The 22,827-nt window shown below is 39.8% G+C and overlaps 1 protein-coding gene across 1 annotated transcript in view; it reads left to right on the top strand.

Annotated features, from left to right (window-relative positions):
• MAN1A1 (mannosidase alpha class 1A member 1) overlaps window positions 1-22,827 on the top strand; it is a 158,623-nt gene that overhangs the window by 45,513 nt on the left and 90,283 nt on the right. The window contains exons 3-5 of the mRNA XM_080664001.1: window positions 9,430-9,526; window positions 10,343-10,458; window positions 20,199-20,279. Coding sequence (XP_080520127.1) covers window positions 9,430-9,526; window positions 10,343-10,458; window positions 20,199-20,279 — 294 coding nt within the window. The remainder of the gene's footprint in view (window positions 1-9,429; window positions 9,527-10,342; window positions 10,459-20,198; window positions 20,280-22,827) is intronic.

Genomic DNA, 22,827 nt, shown 5'->3' with positions numbered 1-22,827 from the left:
TTTAAGTCCATTCATGTTGTAATAAATGGCAAGATTTTATTTTTTATTACTGTGTAATATCACATCATCTTTATCCATTGTCTATCAATGGACACTTAGGTTGTATCTTGGCTATTGTAAATAGTGCTGCAATGAACATGAAGATACATATATCTCTTCAAACTAGTGCTTTCATTTTCTTTGGACAAATACCCAGGAGTGGAATTGATGAGTCATGTGGTGACCTGTCTGGCAAAAATGGTGAGATTTTTAAAAAGATTTTTAATGTGTCTTTTATGAACAACTTAAGATCATATGGGTAAAGCATCAGTAGGTAAAAATATTTGCTAAGTTTAGTTTCCAGCAACAAAAATGTAACTTCAGAAATCAACACATACCTAGAGAAATTTAAGTATGTTTTTATTTATTCATGGCTTTGCATGTCCTTGATTAGGTCAGGTCATAACATTGAAAACAAACTGTTAGGTACAACAGTAGAGCTATGCACAACATTTAATTAGTTTTCTTCTTGTCATATATATAAACATTTATGAGTATGTAGGAAGAAGAGGTTAAGCTTCCATACATTGTCTATCCTATCTAATAAAAGAGTAATATGCAAATTGACAATCACTCCAACACACAAGATGGCCTCTCCCATGTGGTCAAAGATGGTTGCCCCAAGTGGACACAAGATGGCTGCCACAAGATGGCCAACAGGGGAGGGCAGTTAGGAGTGACCAGGCCAACAGAGGAGGGCAATTGGGGGTGACCAGGCCTGAAGGGGAGGACAGTTTGGGGGGACCCAGGCCTGTAGGGGAGGGCAGTTGGGGGCTACCAGGCCAACAGGGAAGGGCAGTTGGGGGGGACCAGGCCTGTGGGAACCCCTGTCACGTCCCGCGTGGTTCAGGGCCCACTCAGGGTCCGGTTTCTGGAGAAGGCCGCACACAAATGAAGAGAGAGACTAGAAAAGTATTAATTTGGAAATATTGGGGGGCCAGGCAGGAGCCCACCTCTAGTGGGAGGACTACCCTTTGCTCTGGCCTTGCAATCCCTTTTATTGAGACTATGGGATACGCCCATAACCTTTAGGCAGGAAATTCCAATAACAGAAATTTACATAGGAGAAACAGAGGTGGAGGCTGCTTCAGCTAACAATGTTTCAACTAAACAGTGAGTGATCAAAACAATTAAGGTTGTTGACCAGCCTTCCCAGTTTCCTGTCCACATCCTTCCATCAGCGGTAGAATGATTGGCCTCCGGCATCTCCCCCGTTTCTTTCCTTAAAAAAAAATCTTACATCTGTAGACCAGAAATAAACACATAAGAACAAAAATGTTTGAGTCCCAATTTCAATGTCCAACAGTGCTGAGTTCCAGTTTCAATGTCCAACAGTTCTTTATATGTACATGTCAGCAATGACATCTGGATGGTGAACAAATGGTGGTAAGGCAGGTCTGACCCTCTCTGGTTTGGTCCTGGGCAACCTGCTGCGTCGCACAGCTGCTGACTGCTAGCATGGCAAGGTGTCATCAGCGTCTTCCATCTCTAGACTGTTTCTCCTCTTTGTCTTCATGGCTGGAGGATTACTGTCAATTCCTCTCTGTTGCAGGAATCCACATGGTCTTGGAGTTGTTTTCTGAAAATATACAAACATACTCTCGACCAAAAGTTAATAAAGGAATCTTTTCTATAAATTTTACTTGGGATCCTTTTTATTTTTTCCAGACGATTTTCCTTTGGCCTATTTTGACACAATGTATGTTTTTCATTGGTGTCTTGCTGTTAGCATTACAAATGAAAATGAAAATTTTTTTAAGTAAAAATTTTCTAGATGTAATTTACTTAAAGAATATTTTTCCTTACATGCTATTTTTCCACTACACTATCCCCCCTTTTTTTGATTAATGGAGGCTTTTGGAAATTTTTTTTTTTTTTATAAATTTTAGTTAATACTTTAGGAACAGCCTCTTGTACAATTAAATTTTCTGTCAAATTTAATACTTTAACAACAATTTTAGTTTACTCTGTAAAAATTAATGGAAAGAATTATATGCATCCTTGAGAAAGCCCTGAGCACTCCTAGATTTAGGTTAGATTTAGATATAGGGCAGTCACCATTAGCCACTTCTCTGTTGCTTGGGTCTCAATATGAGCTGGGCCAAGTCTCTTGTTTGTAGCTGGATCTCAATCTGAGCTGGGCTCTGTTACCTGGGTCCCAATGTGAGCTGGGCATGGGAAGCGCAAAGCAGTCATGGGGGCAGGAGACGTCCCTCAGAAGGGGCGAGGATTCAAGCCCCTGCAAGGCTGGGGGGGTGAGGGACTGTGCCCCACCTCTGTTGATCCCCAAGTTCTCTCCTGATGGCCCCCTGCGACTGTGCCTGTCTTAGGTTGCCCCTCCCTTGAGGAGTCTTACCCGTCATTGACTAACCAGCCATCCTCCGGGGCCAAGCAGGGTGATGTGAAGTTCAGTTCTGTCTCCTTGTAGCCTATGCCCCTATGGCCTCCATGCCCAGCACTTGCCTTGGGATCCTCTCGCCTGCTGGCAGGGTCCCGGCACTGATCACATATCTCGGGGAACCCAGGTTTCTTCTCCAGAGAGGGCCCAGCTCACGCCATTGTGCGAGAGACAGATCCATGGTGCCAGCCACCATGAGGCTTCAACTTCAGCATGAACTGAAAACTCAAGCAACAGCTATGGGCAATTGGATTGTAAGGAGAGGGTCCCTCTTTGCAAATAAGGCAAGCAAGGCCAATATAGGATGCTCAAGTGCCTTCCCAGTGAGGCTTTCCACACAGTGGAAGGGATTAAATCCTTTCATGTCCTTTTAAATTGCTGCCATACATAAAAAAAAATTTAGATTTTTAAGTTTGTTTGGATTAATTGTTCAATATGCTGTTGTAAAATATCAAAAATTATAATGACATTGTAGAATAATACCATGCAATTTTCAAGTATATTAGATCTGTTTTAAAAGGATTTCCTTTAAGAAGAGAGAATAATTTTCTTGTATCACTCTGGGCCCTTGGAGTTTTACAAGAATCATCTCTGTTAAGGCCTTGAAATTTTAACAACCATCAAACAAATATTTATATCCATATATGATTTACTAGTTTTTGCATCAGCCATTCATATGCAAACTTGTTATCTACTTCCTGCTGGTTATTTGCCTTAGGGCGGGAATTTCAAAAAAGGGGCTGCTTAAAATGCCTTGGTAAACTAGCTTTGTCTCCTGGTTCATCTTTGCCATCTTTAAAGCTAAACATCTCTAGGGTTTTTATTCTGTACACAGAAAAGTGTCAAGCCCAGCTCAAAAACTATGCGCACTCGTTTTTTAAACTGGCCCTTTCACTTTACATGAGCACAGAAATCCCCGATGCATCATGAATTTGTAAAAGCTTTAAGTCATTAGCTGGAAAAAGGAAAAATGGCTAATATGAGGAAAAATACCATGTAAGGATATTCTTTGCTCTAAGCCAATGGCAATTCAAATTTAAACTGTACATTCTCTGCACCTCTCCCAGGAGCAAGTAGTGATAGTCCCCTACTTTAAAGGCAAAAACCTTTATAACATCTAAAAGTAAAATATAGTTATTAATTTTTATTTGATAAAGCTTTCCATGCGATTTTAAGTATCAATCGGTTAAATTTCAAAAATATTTCCTTTAATAAGAGAGAACAAATTTCCTGTATTACTCCGGGGGAAGTTTCAGCAACAGATCTGGCCAAATTTCCTTTCATGCTTAAAAGATAGACAGATCTTAAATTTTTTTCTTTTTTTTTTTTTTTTTTTTTCGCTTTCCGAAGTAATAACTAGCACCCAATTTGGCCAAGATTTGCATTTCCCTGCGAGTTCTTTTATAATTTTTAAAAGAAACCTTAAGTAATCTCATTGCAGGAGAGCGGATAGCCTTGCCCTCTCCTGCCACTTTTGAATTTCTCCACACCAGAGGTGGTTTCAGCAGTGGAGTTTCATTTCTTACTACAGATTTTAAATTCCAAATACCAATTAAGATTTTAATTTGAATAAGAAACCACATTATTGTATAACCTAATTCTTCCCCATTAGCCTGGCTGAAAAAGAAGTTCCCACCCTACTTACAGATCGCGACTCTGCAGCTAGTCCGTGGGCTTTGCGTGCGGTGAACCTCCCTCACCTTTTTCTAGGTGAATTTTTTCCTTTCCTTCGCTCTTAGGCGAAAAATATCATCTCCTCCAGAAGTCCCGAGTTCAGGCGCCAGATGTGGGAACCCCTTTCACGTCCCGCGTGGTTCAGGGTTCCGGTTCAGGGTTCGGGTTCTGGAGAAGGCCGCACACAAATGAAAAGAGACTCGGAAAAGTATTAATTTGGAATATTGGGGGCCAGGCGGGAGCCCAACTCTAGTGGAAGGACTACCCTTTGCTCTGGCCTTGCAATCCCTTTTATTGAGACTATGGGATACGCCCATAACCTTTAGGCAGGAAATTCCAATAACAGAAATTTACATAGGAGAAACAGAGGTGGAGGCTGCTTCAGCTAACAATGTTTCAACTAAACAGTGAGTGATCAAAACAATTAAGGTTGTTGACCAGCCTTCCCAGTTTCCTGTCCACATCCTTCCATCAGCGGTAGAATGATTGGCCTCCGGCACAGGCCTGCAGGGGAGGGCAGTTGGGGGTGACCAGGCTGGCAAGGAAGGACCGTTAGGGGTGACCAAGCTGGCAGGGGAGGGCAGTTAGGGGTGACCAGGTGGGAGGGGAGGGCAGTTAGGTGCAATTGGGCTGGCAGGGGAGCAGTTAGGCGTCGATCAGGTTGGCAGGAGAGTGGTTAGGAGGTGATCAGGTTGGCAGGCAGAAGCGGTTAGGGGCAATCAGGCAGGCAGGCAGGCAAGCGGTTGGGAGCCAGCAGTCCTGTATTGTGAGAGGGATATCAGATTGGAGAGGGTACAGGCTGGGCTAAGGGACACCCCCCACACCCCCCACCCCGCCCCCATGTACAAATTTCATGCACCGGGCCTCTAGTTAGATTATAAGCATGATAGATTAATGTGCACTTCCCTTCTAGTACTTTAGCATCTTATTATTTATATTATAGCTGACCCTCAATAAATGGCATTACCTAATTATTCAGCCCTGATGCCAAATGAGAAGAAAATGCCAATCAAAGAATCTTATATAAGCACAGAGTCAAAGGGAAGTAATGCTGTTTTTAAAAAATATTTTATGCCTTAATTCCAGCTTCTCTCAGTAAAAATAATGGATTGCTATTATGAAATATTTTATCATTTTGTTTTATTTGTTTCCATTCATACCATTACTTTCACCAATGCAAATATAAATACTCAGGGGGAAAAATTGGCTTGCTTTCAATTTATCTTTTTTCATGAGGATTTCAGTATTGCATTTGAAGTCCCAATCAGCATCAAGTGTAGGCCTATTTTAATTCTTCTACTTAGGGTGTCAAGTTATATAACCCAAATTAAATTGGTGAAAGACTGCAAAACAAAATGAAGGAGCCTGTGCAGAGCGGGGGGATTCATCCTATCCTTAGTTGGTAGTTGAATTTTAGGAGTGACCTTCTTGTCCTGTCAGCTCACAAGCACACTGAGTCTGGGGAGATTAAATGCCTGTGTCCCCATGGTCCCTAGCTGGTTAGCAGCTTAAAACTGTAAAATTAAAAGCTAGTAGCATTTTGATGTTTTCAGATATTTGTACAAGTCATAAACCTGAGTTACAAAGTTGTTTTTACATATATATGACCCTCTCTCTCTCTCTCTCTCTCTCTCTCTCTCTCTCTCTCACACACACACACACACACACACACACACACACACACACACACACACACGTGTGATGTCTTGGCTTTCACATGGTAAACCATCTGCAAAGGTTACCAATCACTAGATTCCTGAAGAAACCGCTCTTGATGCTCCATTCAGGGCATTTGACCACCTTATTTTCATTTTTGTTTCTAACTTTAACTCATAGAATCCCACGGGATGAGGAACCCATTTTGAGAAACATGTGACAGAAGCTTTGGAAATGTAGGAAGCTAAGCAATTAGTGTCAACTTTTCCCTTGGGGGGAAAGATAAGAAAAGTTAATATATACTACAGAGGAAACTCAAGTAGCACATTGTATAAATGATCATTTGTGACAGAGCCACAGTCTTCTATGGGAGAGCTTTATGCTCTCTTGGAGTCATTAATAGTATATAGCGCTAGCTTCCCTTCAGTCCTGGAGCTGAAACAAATCATCGTGACGGGTTTTTCTGTTCTTGGGTCACATGTATTCTAAAAGCTTTTGAATTTATAAAGTATTTTTGGAAATTTGCAGGAATGGAAAGTTTGCCAAATGTTACACATTTAATAGGAGAACCAAATCAAACTCAGATGTAATCTTGAGGTGTTTTTGTGGATTTCATATACCTAGCCTTTCCAGAGGCTCATTGATTTCTGTTTCCGTGATGTGGTTTAACTGGTTTCAGCATAGATTTAAAATTCACTAAACAGGTGATTACTCACCATGTGCCAAGCAGTGTGCTAGGTGCAATCACACAGACCATGTTCACATAATCATTACATATACACCTTGTGAGGGTTTATGATCCCAGTTTTCCTAGTAAAAAGAATCTCACAAAGACTGTGACTCATCCATGATTATGTGACTAAGCAGTGATGTTACTGGGATTATAAGTCAGGTCATTTTACCCTTAAATCTATTATACTTCCCAATAAAATGAATTTATAAGGAGAAAATCTTAAAAACACTGCTTTATATGCATTTTATTGATCGTTGGAAGATAAGTCTGGTACATCAAAGGAAGAGCCTGGTGCTGACTCATTAAAGGAAAGTGATGCGTTGTGTTGGGTAACAAACACCATGGGCTTTGGAGTCAGGCCGAACTGGATGAACCCTGGCTGCTCAGCTGTGGGAAAATGCCATGACTTCGAGTAAAGTTGTTTACATTTAACTTCCAAGCCTCAGTTTCTTCCTCTACCAAATAATGTAATACAACACATTTCACAGGATTATAATGAGAATTGAATACAATATTGAATGTAGAGCATTTCGCAGAGTTCTCAGCAGACAGTACAGATTTTTTAAATTAAATTTATTGGGGTAACATTGGGTAATAACATTATATAAATTTTAGGTGTACAACATTACAATTCAGTGTCTGCATGCTCACCACCCGAAGTCTAGTTTGCTTCCATTAGCATACACTGGACCCCTTTTACCCACCACGTGCTCCCCTACCTCCCTTCCCTCTGGTAACCACCATTCTGTTGTCTGTGTATATGTGTTTGTTCATTTGGTACTTTCCCTCTGGTAACCACCATTCTGTTGTCTGTGTATATGTGTTTGTTCATTTGGTACTTTCCCTCTGGTAACCACCATTCTGTTGTCTGTGTATATGTGTTTGTTCATTTGGTACTTTTAGTTTTATATCCCACATATGAATTAAATCATACGTTTTTTGTTTGCTTGTTTTTGTTTATTAGAGAGAAAGGAAGGGAGGGAGGGAGGGAGGGAGAGAGAGAGAGAGAGAGAGAGAGAGAGAGAGAGAGAGAGAGAAACATCGATGAGAGAGAAACATCAATTAGCTGCCTCCTTCGTGGCACACACCGGGGATCAAGTCCACAACCTGGGCATGTGCTCTGCCTGGGGAATGGAATCAGCGACCTCTTGGGTGCATGGGTCAACCACTGAACCACACCATCCAGGAGAAATCATATGGTTTTGTCCTTTTCTGTCTGACTTATTTCAGCTGGCCTAATACCCTCAAGAGATCCATCCAGGTGGTTGCAAACGACAGTATTTAATCTTTTATGGCTGGATGTTATTCCATTGTATATATTTACCACACCTTCTTTATACAATCATTTGTCAATGGACACTTGGGTTGTTTTCATATCTTGGCTATTGTAAATAATGCTGCAATGAACAAAGGGATTACAAATTCTGGTAGCCATTATTAGTAGCAATTATCGTGAGATAGGAAGATAATGTACATATTGGTTAAAGAAAAATATTAATTATCATTTTCAGGGACATCTGAAGACTTTCTTATTCATAAAATTGAGTTGATTTCACTGAAGATATTTAGTGATAAATAGCCCTTATATAGTATTTATAACTTTGTGATGCTTTTTAAAGAAATTTTAAATATGAAGCCATATTATAACATTTTCAGAGTGTGTCCATATTTTAATTATTGTTGCTAACAGATTGGGAGTAGTGACATGAATAAGTTCTATAAGAGGGGGAGTCCCCCTTTTTAAAAAATGTATGTAAACATAATTATATATAAATTCTTTGAGTCATTAAAAAAATTTATACAAGTATTATACAATAGTTATACAGCCATTTTGACAAGCTTTTAGAACAATTCCTTTCCTTGAAAATTATTCACTTTCTATTAGAGTTAATGTCTCATACAGTAGATCAAAACTTTGTCTATGAGCCAGGAGAAATTAATTTGGTTTTCATTATATATAGATAAATTAATTTTGTTAAAAATAATAAAAGAAAAGACTTATGCAACTAATGGTGACAAAGAGTTTTGGACTTGAAAACATTCCTGGTACAGGGAGTCAAGATTGGGAATACACAGGACAGGATCAGTCTTCTGTTACATAGGGATACACATATATGTATACTATTAAAGACTGGTTATATTAAAATAAGCTGAAGTTTTCCAAAATCAAGATATAACCATAGAGCCAAAACCGGTTTGGCTCAGTGGAAGAGCGTCAGCCTGCGGACTGAAAGGTCCCAGGTTCGATTCTGGTCAAGGGCATGTAACTTGGTTGCGGGCACATCCCCAGTAGGAGGTGTGCAAGAGGCAGCTGATCGATGTTTCTCTCTCATCGATGTTTCTGACTATCTATCACTCTTCCTTCCTCTCTGTAAAAAATCAATAAAGTATATTTAAAAAAAAAAAGATATAACCATAGAGCTTTATTTTTTTCATTTCTTGCAGATATTTAAAAATACGTCTGTATAGATTTGGTCAAGATAAATCAAAGTGTTCAAATGATAACCTTGAATATTTGTCTTGAATGTTTGTATTATACCTTGAGATTGAAAGTACAGAGAATCTTGTACAAAAGTATGAATTTTAAATATAGAGTCTTTTTAGATTTAATCTGTCATGAGAATGAAATAGATAAATGTAAGAATGGTTTATCCTTTTAAGGATAAGCTAAATTTCGCTTGCTGGAAACTGTCTTTTGAAAATGATGTATATCTTAAGTAGAATAAAATGGATTCAAAAAAAGAAAAATCTCCATTTGTAAACATAAAGGGGTGTTCTAGCTTATTCATATCATTGTCACAGTTTTAATTAATCACCTTTTAAACTAAGCAGTGAGTTTTAATATTTTAACCTTTAGGCCTTTAACATATGATCTATTCTGTAGCAAAAACATTTCAAATTATAATCCCATTTTCATTTCTTTTCTCAGATGATGAAACATGCTTGGTATAACTATAAACAATATGCCTGGGGATTAAATGAACTGAAACCTGTATCAAAAGAAGGCCATTCGAGCAGTTTGTTTGGTGAGTAGAATATACGTTTTTGTCACTTGTCACAATTCAGTGACAGTAACTTCTCCTAATTGGCTGAACTTGTGGGTGGTGGAGATGTTTGTGTGATCCTTCCGACCACGTTGCTAGGAAACTTGCACACCTGATGGAGTTATCTGCAAGGACCATCCTTCAGACAGAGCACCCATGCATAGTAGAACCACCTGCATACCTTAAAAAACACTGAAACCTTCCGGAGGTTCTCCTCTAATGGGTATGGGCGCAGCTTCATGATTTCTAGATCCCAAGGTGAAACCCAGCAGAGGAGCAGTTGGTCTGCTTCCTTAGCTACTAGGTAGATGGGTGGGAGGGAGGGGAGAGAAGGAATACACAGGACATTTGACTCCTTCAAAGAGGGAGTCAAATTCCATTTTAGAGTAATGGTTTCTTAGAGCTATCACTAAACAATTTTAGAGCTCATTCTACTTAAACAGTTTTACACAGGTGTACTTTGATATAATCACATTAAAATGAACGCATTGCTCCTATTTTTTAGGTCAACTTTTTTCTCTCTAGAGAATGCAATGACAAATGAAATTTCTAAGAGATTCATTTTCTACAACTCAGAAGAAACTAAAGATTAGCGTATCCATCCATAGCCTGTGATAATTGCTTGCCTTTTGTGCAGTTTTTTAATTTTCCTTCACTGAAAGAATTTTAGACTGTGTTCATTATTACTGTTCATTAATAAATTCAGTATTACCCTCTCCCTTTCCAAGGTCTGGTCAATTTTCATGTAGTATCTGTCAAAATTAATTGATTGAATAAAAATTTTTCTGATATTTTCAGGTAGTATCAAAGGAGCAACAATAGTAGATGCCCTGGACACACTTTTTATTATGGGAATGAAAGATGAATTTGAAGAGGCAAAATCATGGGTTGAAGAAAATCTAGATTTTAATGTGGTAAGTTAAACAAAAGTTGCCAATTCAGTTCTTAAATCTCAGTTAATAGGGATAAATTCTGGCATTGGGAAGATTATTGTGTTGTACCCTAGCAGAAACAAATAATGCAACTTCTAAGTAGTATCATACTATATTCTTAACTTGTCTTCCCTTATTACACAAATATGTGTCTTTGTTCGTTTTTTGTTTTTTGGGGGGCAATTTAAAAGAAAATAGAAATTAATATTTATCAAAGATACAGAGGCAGTGAAGCATCGAACAGACTGTCAAATTACAGCGGGAAGGCTGGGGAGTGTTGGGGAGGGAGGGAAATAGATCAACCAAAGGACTTATATACATGCATATAAGCATACCAACGGACACAAGACACTGGGGGGGTGGGATGAGGGCATGTGACAGGGGGTAGGGGAGGCTGGGGGAAGGTCAATGGGGGGGAAAAAAGGAGATATATGTACTAATATATGTAATACTTTAAACAATAAAAAATATTTTAAAAAAAGAAATGAATATTTATCGAGACCTACATGTGCCAAGTATTCTTATTCAAGTCCTACATCTACCCTGTGAGTTAGGAATGGTTTTCACACCTTTACAGATTAGAAATCTGAGCCTCAGAGCTTTCACCAGACCACACAGCCAACTAACCACGTCACAGCTGTGAGTCACCACAGCTGTGCGATCTAACGCTCATACTTTAGCGCTTTGTATGTTTAACATATGTGAAGGGAGCACAGGGTGCCAGATTGGGCGCTGCAGTTTAACAAAAGCCCACCAGAGAAACTGAAATAGAGAAGTTTATTACTCACACATCCTGATGAAGTACAGGGCTTGCCCCCAGGGGCCACACAGCACCGTCAAAGCCGAGTTCAGACAGACTGAAAGACAGGAACCCCGTACATGCCTTTATTAGGCTGGGTAGAGTGCTTAGGAGTTCCCAGGCTAAGGCCAGATGGGTCCATTCAAACCAAAAATAGCGGGGTTTTGATAAGTTCTCCTGGTGTTTTTTCTAAGGGGCACACTAGGGGAAGGCCCTGGGAGGCTGGGGAATCTTATCACAAGGGCTGTCTGGGGAGTCATATTAGGAACTTGCATTTGCTTGTAACTCCCCAGCTGTTATCTGGGGCATGCACTTGTGTGAGGGGCTGAGAGAGGCTGAGTTCAGGGAAGGCACCCACAGGTCACTTGACTGCTCAAAATGGCTGCAGAGCAGTAATTCCATGGAGTAGCTTAGCTAAACTCCCGGCAGTATCCAGCAGCGCTGCACCCACTTTCTAGTAAAGAAGGCTTTGAAATTTGTTGACTGGGTAACCTCAGCTATAAAATTGTGTCAATATATATTTTAAATATTTTTCAGAATTTGCATATGTACTATTATTCTTAACAAACCCATGTACACTGAGGGAAAAGGTTCAGAATTAAGAATGGGGGACACTTCTACTGCTCCCTGAGAACTTGGACTTGGAAGGAGCAAGGGCTTTCCAAGTAGGCTTTGTAGTCAGGTCTGGTGTCTGTGGAGCTGCTTAGATCTGAGACTACTTCTTAAAGGGTACGAGACATACCAGGTGATTCGTAGGCTATCTCATTTAGTCTTTGTGGGAACCATACAGGGAAATGACGTTTTCCCTATTTTTATAGATGAAGAGGTGCTTGCTTAATCTGCCCCAATCATGCAGCAAGAGCTGTGGTTTGAACAAGGTCTGCCTAACTCAGTGACCCTGTTTCTATTGGAGAGGAAATGCCAAGAGTTGAGAAATATATAGACCGACAGAATTTGAGTCCTCCAAGGTTAGGTATGTAATCGTAGTAGCACAGTGCTCATTAAATGCATTGTTCCATAGGAATCCAATGAATATTAATTAAATGAATGAGAAGCCAAGCTATGTTGTCCTACTTCCTGACAGACTCCTCTGAAAGGCGACTTATCAGGGTGCAAGGGTGGCTGTCGTTTTTAATATGCTTGAAATGACCTGGAGTTCAAGTGCAGTTCATCTACTTGTTTTTACCTAACCTACTTCCAGAATGGACTTGTGGTGGCTCCTGTTACAGGAAGATCATTAACATAAGGAATGATCAAGAGTTTCGGATTTGGGCATTTCTAAATCCAGTACTGAACTTCCTGTTCTATACGGTCACTTTCAAGAAGTATTGATTACCTAGGTCCTTACATGAGAAATATTGAAAATCATCTTCAGTAATGAATTTTATAGACTAGACATTTTCTCCAGCTAACCATGTCTTATGTAAACTCTTAGAAAAAGCCAAAGCGACATTAACATTATCCTTAAGAAGCTTTGTTCTGCATTGAGGTAAAGTAATATCTCGGTATGAGAGGCCAGGTGTTGAGAATGACAACGGAAAGATGATTAGCTTGCTCCAGACACTTAACTGGCAACACACTGAGACAGTGATCTTCAGCACACACCTGGATTGTACTTTTGATTGTAATGAAACCATATGTTTTAGATAACAGAGATACTTGTGGCAAACGTGATTTTATTTTTTAAAGTTCCAAACTGTTCTCTTATCTAGTCTGAGTGCCAACCTGCTTTACAGGGAAATAAGTTGTAGGGCTTGCTATCCGAAGAATGTAAATTGACCTCAAGAAGTGATTTTGGATTTTCTCAGATGCCTGTTGAGTACTTGGCTTGGGTCCAGAGCTCCAGGCCATACAGCCGAAAGAAGTGAGTTTTGCCTCAGTATGGCTCTGTGGGTAGTCTGTCTTAGAGCCGCGTTACATCCCAGTGGGGAGGGGCGCACATAACTAAGTTTACTGTCCTGTTGAGTGGGGTTTTCAGTATTTCCCATCTGAATGCTAATCAGTGCTTGCCTAGAGGGATGGTTTTGGCTTTAAGAGGATATTGAGCAGTTCTCTGACCATTATTAATGATGGATTGGACTGCTACTTGAGGCCCTTCTGGACCTATCTGGTAAAACCAACCTATTAACATAGAAAAGATGGTAATTTGTCTGTCTTTGTGAACTTAACACTCTGTTCATTTTAAAGGGTTTATTGGGTAACTTAAATATGAAATTAAAAGCCGCTAGGACATATGTTTCACTAAGTTACACTGTTTAATATTGCAACCTAATCTGTTAAAGGAGTTTTATACATATTCTTAATCCTCAAATGTACCATTTATAAATAAAGGTGTATACTAAGCCTAAACATCGGCAAGGCTTATAGGTAGTTACCTGTCTTTAATTAGTGGCTTTGAAGAGTCTCATGTTGTTTCTACCATGTTTTTCAGTAAGGTAAAGCGTAGTTATAATACATGTTAGTAGTGGAAACTTATTATTAAACGCAGTTGCTGCATTGGATTGTAGTGGGACAGTTATTATTGCACAGAGTTAATAGTGGATGGTAGTCGAGCAGTTGTTATTAAACATAGTTATTGCATTGGTTTATAGTCGGGCAGCCTGCTTGCATCTTACATATGGGAACAGGCTGTGAAATCCAGGCTTATAGTTCATTGAGTAGAAAGTTGACAGGGAGTTTGGAAGAATAGCTAGCAAATGAGTACTCTCTAAGAATTATTCCCCTTTAAAAAGAGAGAGACAGATAATTATCTTGGAAAAACGTCTCTCAGAATTAGTATTGAACACTAAAAGTAAATTAACATATTTTTGAAAATAAAAGTTCTTTTTCAATTTAATGTAATCAATTAGATGTCAAGCTGTGTGGAATCATGAGATAATAACTACGGAGAATTCTGGTACAAGTTTGATTCTAGATAATTATAAGGCTTGAAAGTGCAAAGCAGCAATATATCTGTCCTATAGGGAAACTTTTGCCTCTATAGTTCCTCAAACAAAAGGAAACTGGCTGGATTGTTCTCAGGCCTAAATGTGTTAGTATAATGGTCAAACCAGTTACATCACTTATTGAGATCTATTAAAAGAGATCATTTTATAGGGAAATTGGTTATAAAAAGCACAACCTAACGAATTTCTCTGAGTTGTTTAAAAGCTACCTTGTCTAGCGGGAGGAAGTTGGTCTTTCCTGCACTTGTTTTGAAATAGTCACTTTCCCTCTTGCCCAGCTCAGGTTCTTCATGCTCGTGAGCTCATGGTCAGTTGATTTGCAGAAAGCCTTTCCCAGTAGAGAAATGCGGCATAATGTTAAGGATTGGGGGAGGGAGATACGCAAAATGATTATTGACTTAAATTCTTTTTTCATTTTAGAAAGCTTTGTCGGTTTCATAGATGTAGAGTAAATCAAAGGACAGAAATAACAGGGAAAGGGATAACCACTTAAGGTGGAAATCATCAATCTAAGACACCCAAGACAATCTGAGAGATTAGTACTGAGGCCTCATTTTATTGTGGTTTCTAAGACTCAACTCTTGTTTTTAGGTGTAAACTGAGTTATGCCATTTATTTTATTAAATGTCTATATGAATCTGGTTAAGTGTGCTCTTTGATTCAAAGGCTGTTGGTAGAGGAAAGTCAAAACGAAAGAGCAGTGACTCTCATCCTGATTTTTTGTGTGACTATGTCTTTAGCCAAAAATGTCCACCTTCCCCTTGCTCATCAGCTGTGATATTAGCAATTTAAACAGAAGACAGGATGCACATCTCAAGCTGAAACTCACATATGATGTGTGCTAAAGGCCATGGAATACATAGGGCAGGTTCCTGGAAAGCAGACAGGGATGAAAGAGATGGCAAAGTTCACCTTCCTTGTTAGGATAAGTCACACAAGACTTTCGTGTCACAGGCTGGTTAGGGTTTGCCCTCCGTTCGCATTCTGTCCTTCTCTGCCCCGGCTCCTCTTCTGTCATTAGGGTGATCACTGGAAAAAATTTAGAACATCTTAAAAGACACTGCCTGAATATTAACAGGAGGTACATATTTATTTAAATTTAATAAGATTATTTTAATGGAAAATGGAATTAGAAGCTTATAAAAATGGCCTAAAACAGTGGTCGGCAAACTCATTAGTCAACAGAGCCAAATTTCTTATGAGAGCCAAATTTTTTAAACTTAAACTTCTTCTAACGCCACTTCTTCAAAATAGACTCGCCCAGGCCGTGGTATCTTGTGGAAGAGCCACACTCAAGGGGCCAAAGAGCCGCATGTGGCTCGCGAGCCACAGTTTGCCGACCACTGGCCTAAAAACTTCAGATTGTAGAAATTTACTTTTGGAAATCCAGATGTCATATAAATTATATCAAGCCCAAAAGGAAGTTTGGTCAGAATTCTATATTTCAAAAGAGGGTGTGTTTGTTTTTTTTAGCCTTTGAGAAATATGACTCCCCTGAGCGTCAGAGATGTATCAGTTTGCATTCTAGAATTTAGAACATTATGATTTTGGAGTTTCCGATTTTTCCAGCAATTTCTGTGGAAGGTCATTTAGGCTGAGCTGCTGTACAGTCATAATGGCAGCAGCTCACTATTGAGTGCTTGACCTGTGCCAGGCATTGTGCACAGTACCTCACACTCACGGACTCATAGTGCCTTGTAAAGAGCGCTCTGTTCCTTGTGCAAATGAGAAAACCAAGACTCAGAGAGAGTAAGTTACTTGCCTAGGATCTCACGTTTCAGCTAGCTTCCAAACCAGTCTTCAATCCCAGGTCTTTCTGAGACTAAGGTAGTATTTCTATAGTCCGCTCAACAGTATGGTCAACCAATTGGTTGCAGTGGGCGAATCGTTATCTTCTTGGTCCTTTTCACCTGAGGATCTGTAAAGAGTGATGTGTCAAAATTTCAGTCTTCTGACCTAAAATGTAGGGTAGCCCAGAAAGTGGAAATTAAGGTTTCTAAATAATTCATATTTCACTTTGAGAAAAAAGAAAGGAGAAAAATTATATGTTGGGAATTCAAATGTAATTCAGGTTTTCAAAAGGAGGAAGATATGATGACGGTTGAGAGCTACTAATGGTGATGTGACCTTCCTGAGCCAGATTTGTAAAGACAAGGACAGAGCAATCACTGGGAAGGGCATGGGTTCATGCAGCCAGATTTGCTTCTTACACAGGCTCACTAGACTGTTAGATCCATGAAATTCAAAAGACGAAGCTATTGACTTTGATTGAGCATGGCACTTTGCAAGGTTACTTCGGTGCATCTTACATGTAGAGCAGGATAAATAGAGTTCTAGAATACATGGCTGGACCAATAACTAGTTGAACAACTGTAACCAATAGGTGATTGATACGTAGGTTAAGATATATTTCTGGTCGTGTTGGAAATGGCTCAGTCCTCTACCTTGCAGTAATTCTTATCAGATGTCTCTATAAAGGTCCTAATTATCTAAAATTTTTATAGGAGGAAGAGAGAAGACATGTCTAATGAACCAATAACCAGAGTAAGAATATAGAAATCACCTTAACAAGCTTCAATAGGCAGAAACATGGAGGACTGTTTTCAGGTTTAAAACTGAAGAACACAATTACAAATTGAGGGTGATACAATTTGAGGATTTAGAGTCATTAGATTTTATTATTAGACACCAGCAGCCCGACATCCCCCGAGGGGTCTCGGATTACGAGAGGGCGCAGGCCAGGCCAAGGGACCCCACTGGTGCACAAATCCATGCACCGAGCCTCTAGTATGCATATAAGATCTTTGGTTAATCTCTTCCCGCCCTCCCCCCTTCCCCCCTTCCCTCTGAGATTCATTAGTCTGTTCCATGTTTCCATGCCTATGCATTGAGCATCTGCCCCCTGGTGGTCAGTGTGCATCATAGCTACCAGTCAAATAGTCGCTTAGGCTTTTATATATATAGATTATGACCCTTAGACATACAAAATACACCTGTGTGACCCAAAACAAATGAATGGATTCCCTTTTTCTTATCAATAATTTTGTGGAATACTAAAACTTTTATGAATATTTACATAAATTCACTCAGAGTCATACACCATGGATAAATTGCACCTATACAGGGTGCTTTTAATCAAGTTATATTAGACATATGTTACAAATTATGAAATACAGCTAAACAACTCATCACAGATTGTTTTATGATATTTTTGCTTAACTCTGGCCCAATAATTCTTTCTCCTGAGTAGTTTTCATAATCTTTTTGCAAGAAATTTTTTGGAAAAAAAATTTTAACTTAAACAGTTACTTAGCTTTAATTGTTAGATCTTTATACCTTTTCAGAGATCATTTGGGAATTAAATGAAAATATATCTCCTTTTTTCCTCTGGAACTGTTTCTTCCCACTATAATTCAGACTCCATGAGTTTGAGGACCTGTCAGTCTTCATTGCCGTATTCTTAGAACATAGAAGTTGGTTAATAAATGTTTGTGAAAGGAAATAAAATCTCAGATGATTTTGACTAAGTTTATCTGCCAGATATTTATGCCATATAGTATAATTTGCTCTTCTCCCCCATGATTATCTGTAAATGGTTTGATGTTAGGCAGAAGTGAACAATTACTGAGTAGGCCAAGAGAATATAAAAAGAAGCTAATTAAAGCTTAAAGTGTATCATGCATCTATTGTAGGTTAGTTTTATCAAATTATCTAGTAACAGAATGTAAGACAAATCCATTTAGTAGTCAGATATCATAAAATAATGAAAGTATTGGCAATAATGACTGTTGCCACAATGATATGACTATTAATAAAGAGACTTGGTGCATTATCATGTTAGGTGATATTGCTAGCAGAGCCCTGGACCAAGAATTTAGTACTCGAGTTCAAATCCTGATTCAACTACTTATTAGTTGTCTGACCTGAGAGTCAGAGTAACCATTATAAATCTCAGTATCTCCCTTTGTAAAATGGACATAAAAATAGCAGTTATTTCAGAGGGCTGGTGTAAGGCTTAAAAGACATAGTCCATGTAAAGAGATTAGCACAGAATCTGGCATAGTGTAAATAATAAGAAGAAGAACAAGCTATAATTGATATAAACAAGAGCAATTTCAGCAGCATACATCATACCTATGATTATCATCTCCTTCATGCAAAGATGAAATTTCTTCTCAGAGGCTGACCCTTCCAGGCTGCAGGCAGACAGTTGGGAAGCAGCACTAGACCCAGGTCCCCCAGCTTAAAATCTGATTTGCATTCTCGCTGTGCTACTTTAACATGATGAGAGAAGGATACTAGAATAATGGTGAATTGCCAGCCAAAGTGTGAGTCCAAATGGCCTTGCAGGAAGAAAAAGCAAATGAATAAAAGAGAACACAGAATAGAACAACAGAATGCCCTGGCCCTAGTGCATCTGCACAAATAGAGAACACTGAGCATTGTAAATGCTGTTGAATAGAGGGAGGAAATAATATATCATAAAGCCTATATAATAAAAGGCTAATATGCAGATCAACCAAACGGTGGAACAGCCGGTTGTTGTGATGTGCACTGACCACCAGAGGGCAGACGCTCAACACAGGAGTTGCCCCATGATGGTCAGTGTGCTCCCATAGCGGGAGCACTGCTCATCCAGAAGCCGGGCTCACGGCTGGTGAACACAGATGCGGTAGCGGGCAGTCAGAATCCCCTGAGGGCTCCCGGACTGCGAGAAGGCGCAGGCCGGGCTGAAGGCTCCCCGCTCAAGTGCACAAATTTTGTGCACCGGGCCTCTAGTATTTTTATAATTGAGATTTTGAGTCACAATTATTCTATCTATGTATTTTGAGAGGATTTCTTCTATCCTATCTAATAAAAGAGTAATGTGCAAATTGACCATCACTCGAACACACAAGATGGCTGCCGCCATGTGGACACAAGATGGCCACCACAAGATGGCCAGCAGGGGAGGGTAGTTGGGAGGGACCAGGCCTGCAAGAGCAGGCAGTTGTGGGCAATCAGGCCAGCAGAGGAGGGCAGTTGGGAGGGACCAGGTCTGCAAGGGAGGGCAGTTGGGGGCGATCAAGCCTGCAGGGGAGGGCAGTTAGGGGTAACCAGGCCAGCAGAGGAGGGAAGTTGGGGGCGACCGGGCCTGCAGGGAAGCGCAGTTGGGGGGACCAGGCCTGCAGGGGAGGGCAGTTAGGGGTGACCAGGCCTGCAGGGGAGGGCAGTTAGGGGCAAACAGGCTGTCAGGAGAGCAGTTAGGCATCAATCAGGCTGTCAAGGGAGTGGTTAGGGGTGATCAGGCTGGCAGGCAGAAGTGGTTAGGGGCAATTAGGAAGGCAGGCAGGCAGGCTAACAGTTGGGAGCCAGCAGTCCTGGATTGTGAGAAGGATATCCGACTGCCCTCGAGGGATCCCAGATTGGAGAGGGTGCAGGCTGGCCTGAGGGACACTCCTCCCCCTGTGCATGAATTTCGTGCACTGGGCCTCTAGTTATATATAAACTAAAGTCTCGGTGCATGAATTTGTGCATGGGTTGGGTCTCTCAGCCTGGTTGGTAATCGAGGTCTATTGGGGGCCAGTTGGCCTGGGGAAGGGACCCCAGGAGATTAGCCGGCCAGCTGTGGGGGGGGACCGCAGAAGGTTGGCTGGTTGGCTGGGGGGGGGGTGAGGGGGAGGAGAGGCCACAGAAGGTTGTCTGGCTGGGGGGAGGGGCCATAGGAGGTTGGCTGTGGAAGTGCACTGACCACCAGGGGGAAGCTCCTGCATTGAGCATCTGCCCCCTGGTGATCAGTGTGTGTCATAGCGGCTGGTGGACCGGTCATTCTGATTGTTCGGTCATAACGGTCCCTTAGGTTTTTATATATATAGATCTCTCTGGGCAAGCATATATGATTTGAATAAAATTCAAAAGATTTAGTGCATTTCTCACAATGTTTTTCTCAATTGTATACTGTTGTTTATGTATGCACCTCCTTTATTTTGTTTCTACAGAATGCTGAAGTTTCTGTTTTTGAAGTTAATATACGCTTTGTTGGTGGACTACTCTCAGCCTACTATCTGTCTGGAGAAGAGGTAATGAAAAGTGGCACACAGATGGGAATTACAAAGTGTCTTAAAGTTACATTTTTAGGATAAAATATGCTTTGGGGAGTATATACTTAGGGTGTATCCACTGAATATTCTTATTCTTATGGACCTCTAGCATACACTGAATTTTACATAATATGTACTCATTTAAATGAGCACACTGGGAAAGTTTGACTGAATGTGTTGTCAGGAAATGGTACGCAATGCCTTTACAAAGCCTGGCTCCATTATGTTACATATAGTGCGATTATCACTACAAATTATATGTGTCTGTGGACAAAATAAAGAGGTTTAGTGCAGTGGCAGGCTTGTGGGTGAATTTTTTTTCTTTAAAAGTTATTTTAACATTTGTTTAATGTCAGCTTAATAAAAACTTTTTAAAATGAAGAAAGCTTAGCAAGTAAGATATAAAAAGTGCCGTATTTAAGAAATTGAGGGGGAGCGTGAGATGCTCAGCTTTCCAGGGAGGGTCCTGCAGGCCAGTGGCCCTGCACGAAGTGCTTTGGAGCTCGCTCTTCCTGGGTGAGTTAATTCCGTATCTGCAGCTCGGTGTAAAGCAGGAGGTTTTTTTTAGCTGCATTTTGTTGATAGATTAAAAAAGGATTTTTTTGTATCATTCTGATAAAGAACACAGATTTTCTTGAAAGCCTTTGAACTTGGACCTCACCTGTGATGTTGACTGTTAAGAGCTCAGGTCAAGGAAAAGCAGTCATGTATTTCAATTGCATGTCAGTCAGATTTGTGTTGGCCTCAACGTTCTAGCTGGAGGAAGAGTGGATCTTACCTGGGGTAGTATTTCATGTATTTTTATGCTCCTTCAAACAGATTAAGCAGAGCAATAAATGTTTAACAAGAAAAACTGCTTTAACATTGTCCTATCTCTCAGATTCTTAGCCATAATAAAACAGCCCGCACAATCTTAACATTTTCTCTCTTTAGATTTTATTCCACCATAGAGCTTTTCAAAGTTATACAGATGGCTTCTGTATTCCCCTATTTGTCCTTTTTACATCCTTTATTTTTGCCATCATCATTTATCCCCTCTGTGTCCTCTTCCACCTCCACCTGCCCCACCCCAGCCATCACCACACTGTTGTCCATGTCCATGAGTTCTCTCTCTTTGTCCTGCTTACATCTCAAAGTCTATTCTTCATTATGGACTTTTGTTATCTTCTCAGCCAGGGTAAAGAGACCCCCTGGTATGCTATGCCTTTTCTCTTTTGCCAGCCCCAAATAATTTTACTTATCCAGTTTGGTTTAGACCAGTGGTCGGCAAACTCATTAGTCAACAGAGCCAAATATCAACAGTACAACGATTGAAATTTCTTTTGAGAGCCAAATTTTTTAAACTTAAACTTCTTCTAACGCCACTTCTTCAAAATAGACTTGCCCAGGCTGTGGTATTTTGTGGAAGAGCCACACTCAAGGGGCCAAAGAGCCGCATGTGGCTCGCTAGCTGCAGTTTGCGGACCGTGGGTTTAGACTCTTCTGAGCATTAAGTCAGGGAATCCATGCTTTTAAAGTCATACTTAAAATTACCCAATTTTATTTTAGTTAACAGATTTCTGCTTTTAGAATACTTGTCTTTGAGTATCTAATGCCAGGGTGTTCTCATTGTTTTTCACATGGCATACTTAGGGTGACCTTAGTTTTAACTATCTTCATCATTTATGTGGAGGTGAGCTGAAATATATCTGAGCTCAAATAGAAAAATTAGGTGTACAAAGAGAAACAAATAAATGTATTTCTACTAAATAGGCATCATGTTTAATTAGGATACCTTTTTCACTCGTAACAATGTTTTAATTTTATACACATATGTATTTTTATATATATATGCATATTATAGACCTTTAAGTATTTACATACTTATGTAAATGTAATACCCACAGATACCATAGTTCACTTATAGATAAAGTCATTTGCCTATGACCTTAAAGGTATTTTTAAAAATTCTATAGTTAGCTAAGTTAGCTAAACTTAGTAATAAACAAAGAACTACAAAGAATACATCCATTGAAAATTATTACTTGTTTAGTCCTTATTCCTGTGCATACATTGTTTTTTATTAGATCTAGATTTTCTGTATTTTAATTTTATTATAAAAAGTTATGCAAGGTATTTTCTTCCTTACATACTTTTTCATTTCTATGGCATACATTTTAATTTTTAAAAAATATTTTTATTGATTTCAAAGAGGAAGGGGGAGAGAGAGATAGAAACATCAATGAAGAGAGAAAATCATTGATCGGCTCCACCAAGCCCACAACCCGGGCATGTGCCCTTGACCGGAATTGAACCTGGGACCCTTCAGCCCCCAGGTGGATGCTCTATCCACTGAGCCAAACCAGCTAGGGCCATTTTGATTTTAGTTAATAAGAATTTATCTTCTTAGCATAGTTTTGCCTAACTATTCCAAAAACATTTGACAGTTGGGTTGTTTTCAGTATTCTTGAATTTTGAATAATGTAGCTATAATCCATCAATCAATTTTTATTTTCTAACGTGGGATTGCCCAGTGAAAAGTGTCTAG

The sequence above is a fragment of the Plecotus auritus genome (assembly GCF_963455305.1).
Source record: "Plecotus auritus genome assembly, chromosome: 4".
Taxonomy (NCBI): Eukaryota; Metazoa; Chordata; class Mammalia; order Chiroptera; family Vespertilionidae; genus Plecotus; species Plecotus auritus.
The sequence above is the reverse complement of the archived record's forward strand: the minus strand, read 5'-3'. Positions and strand labels throughout refer to the sequence as shown.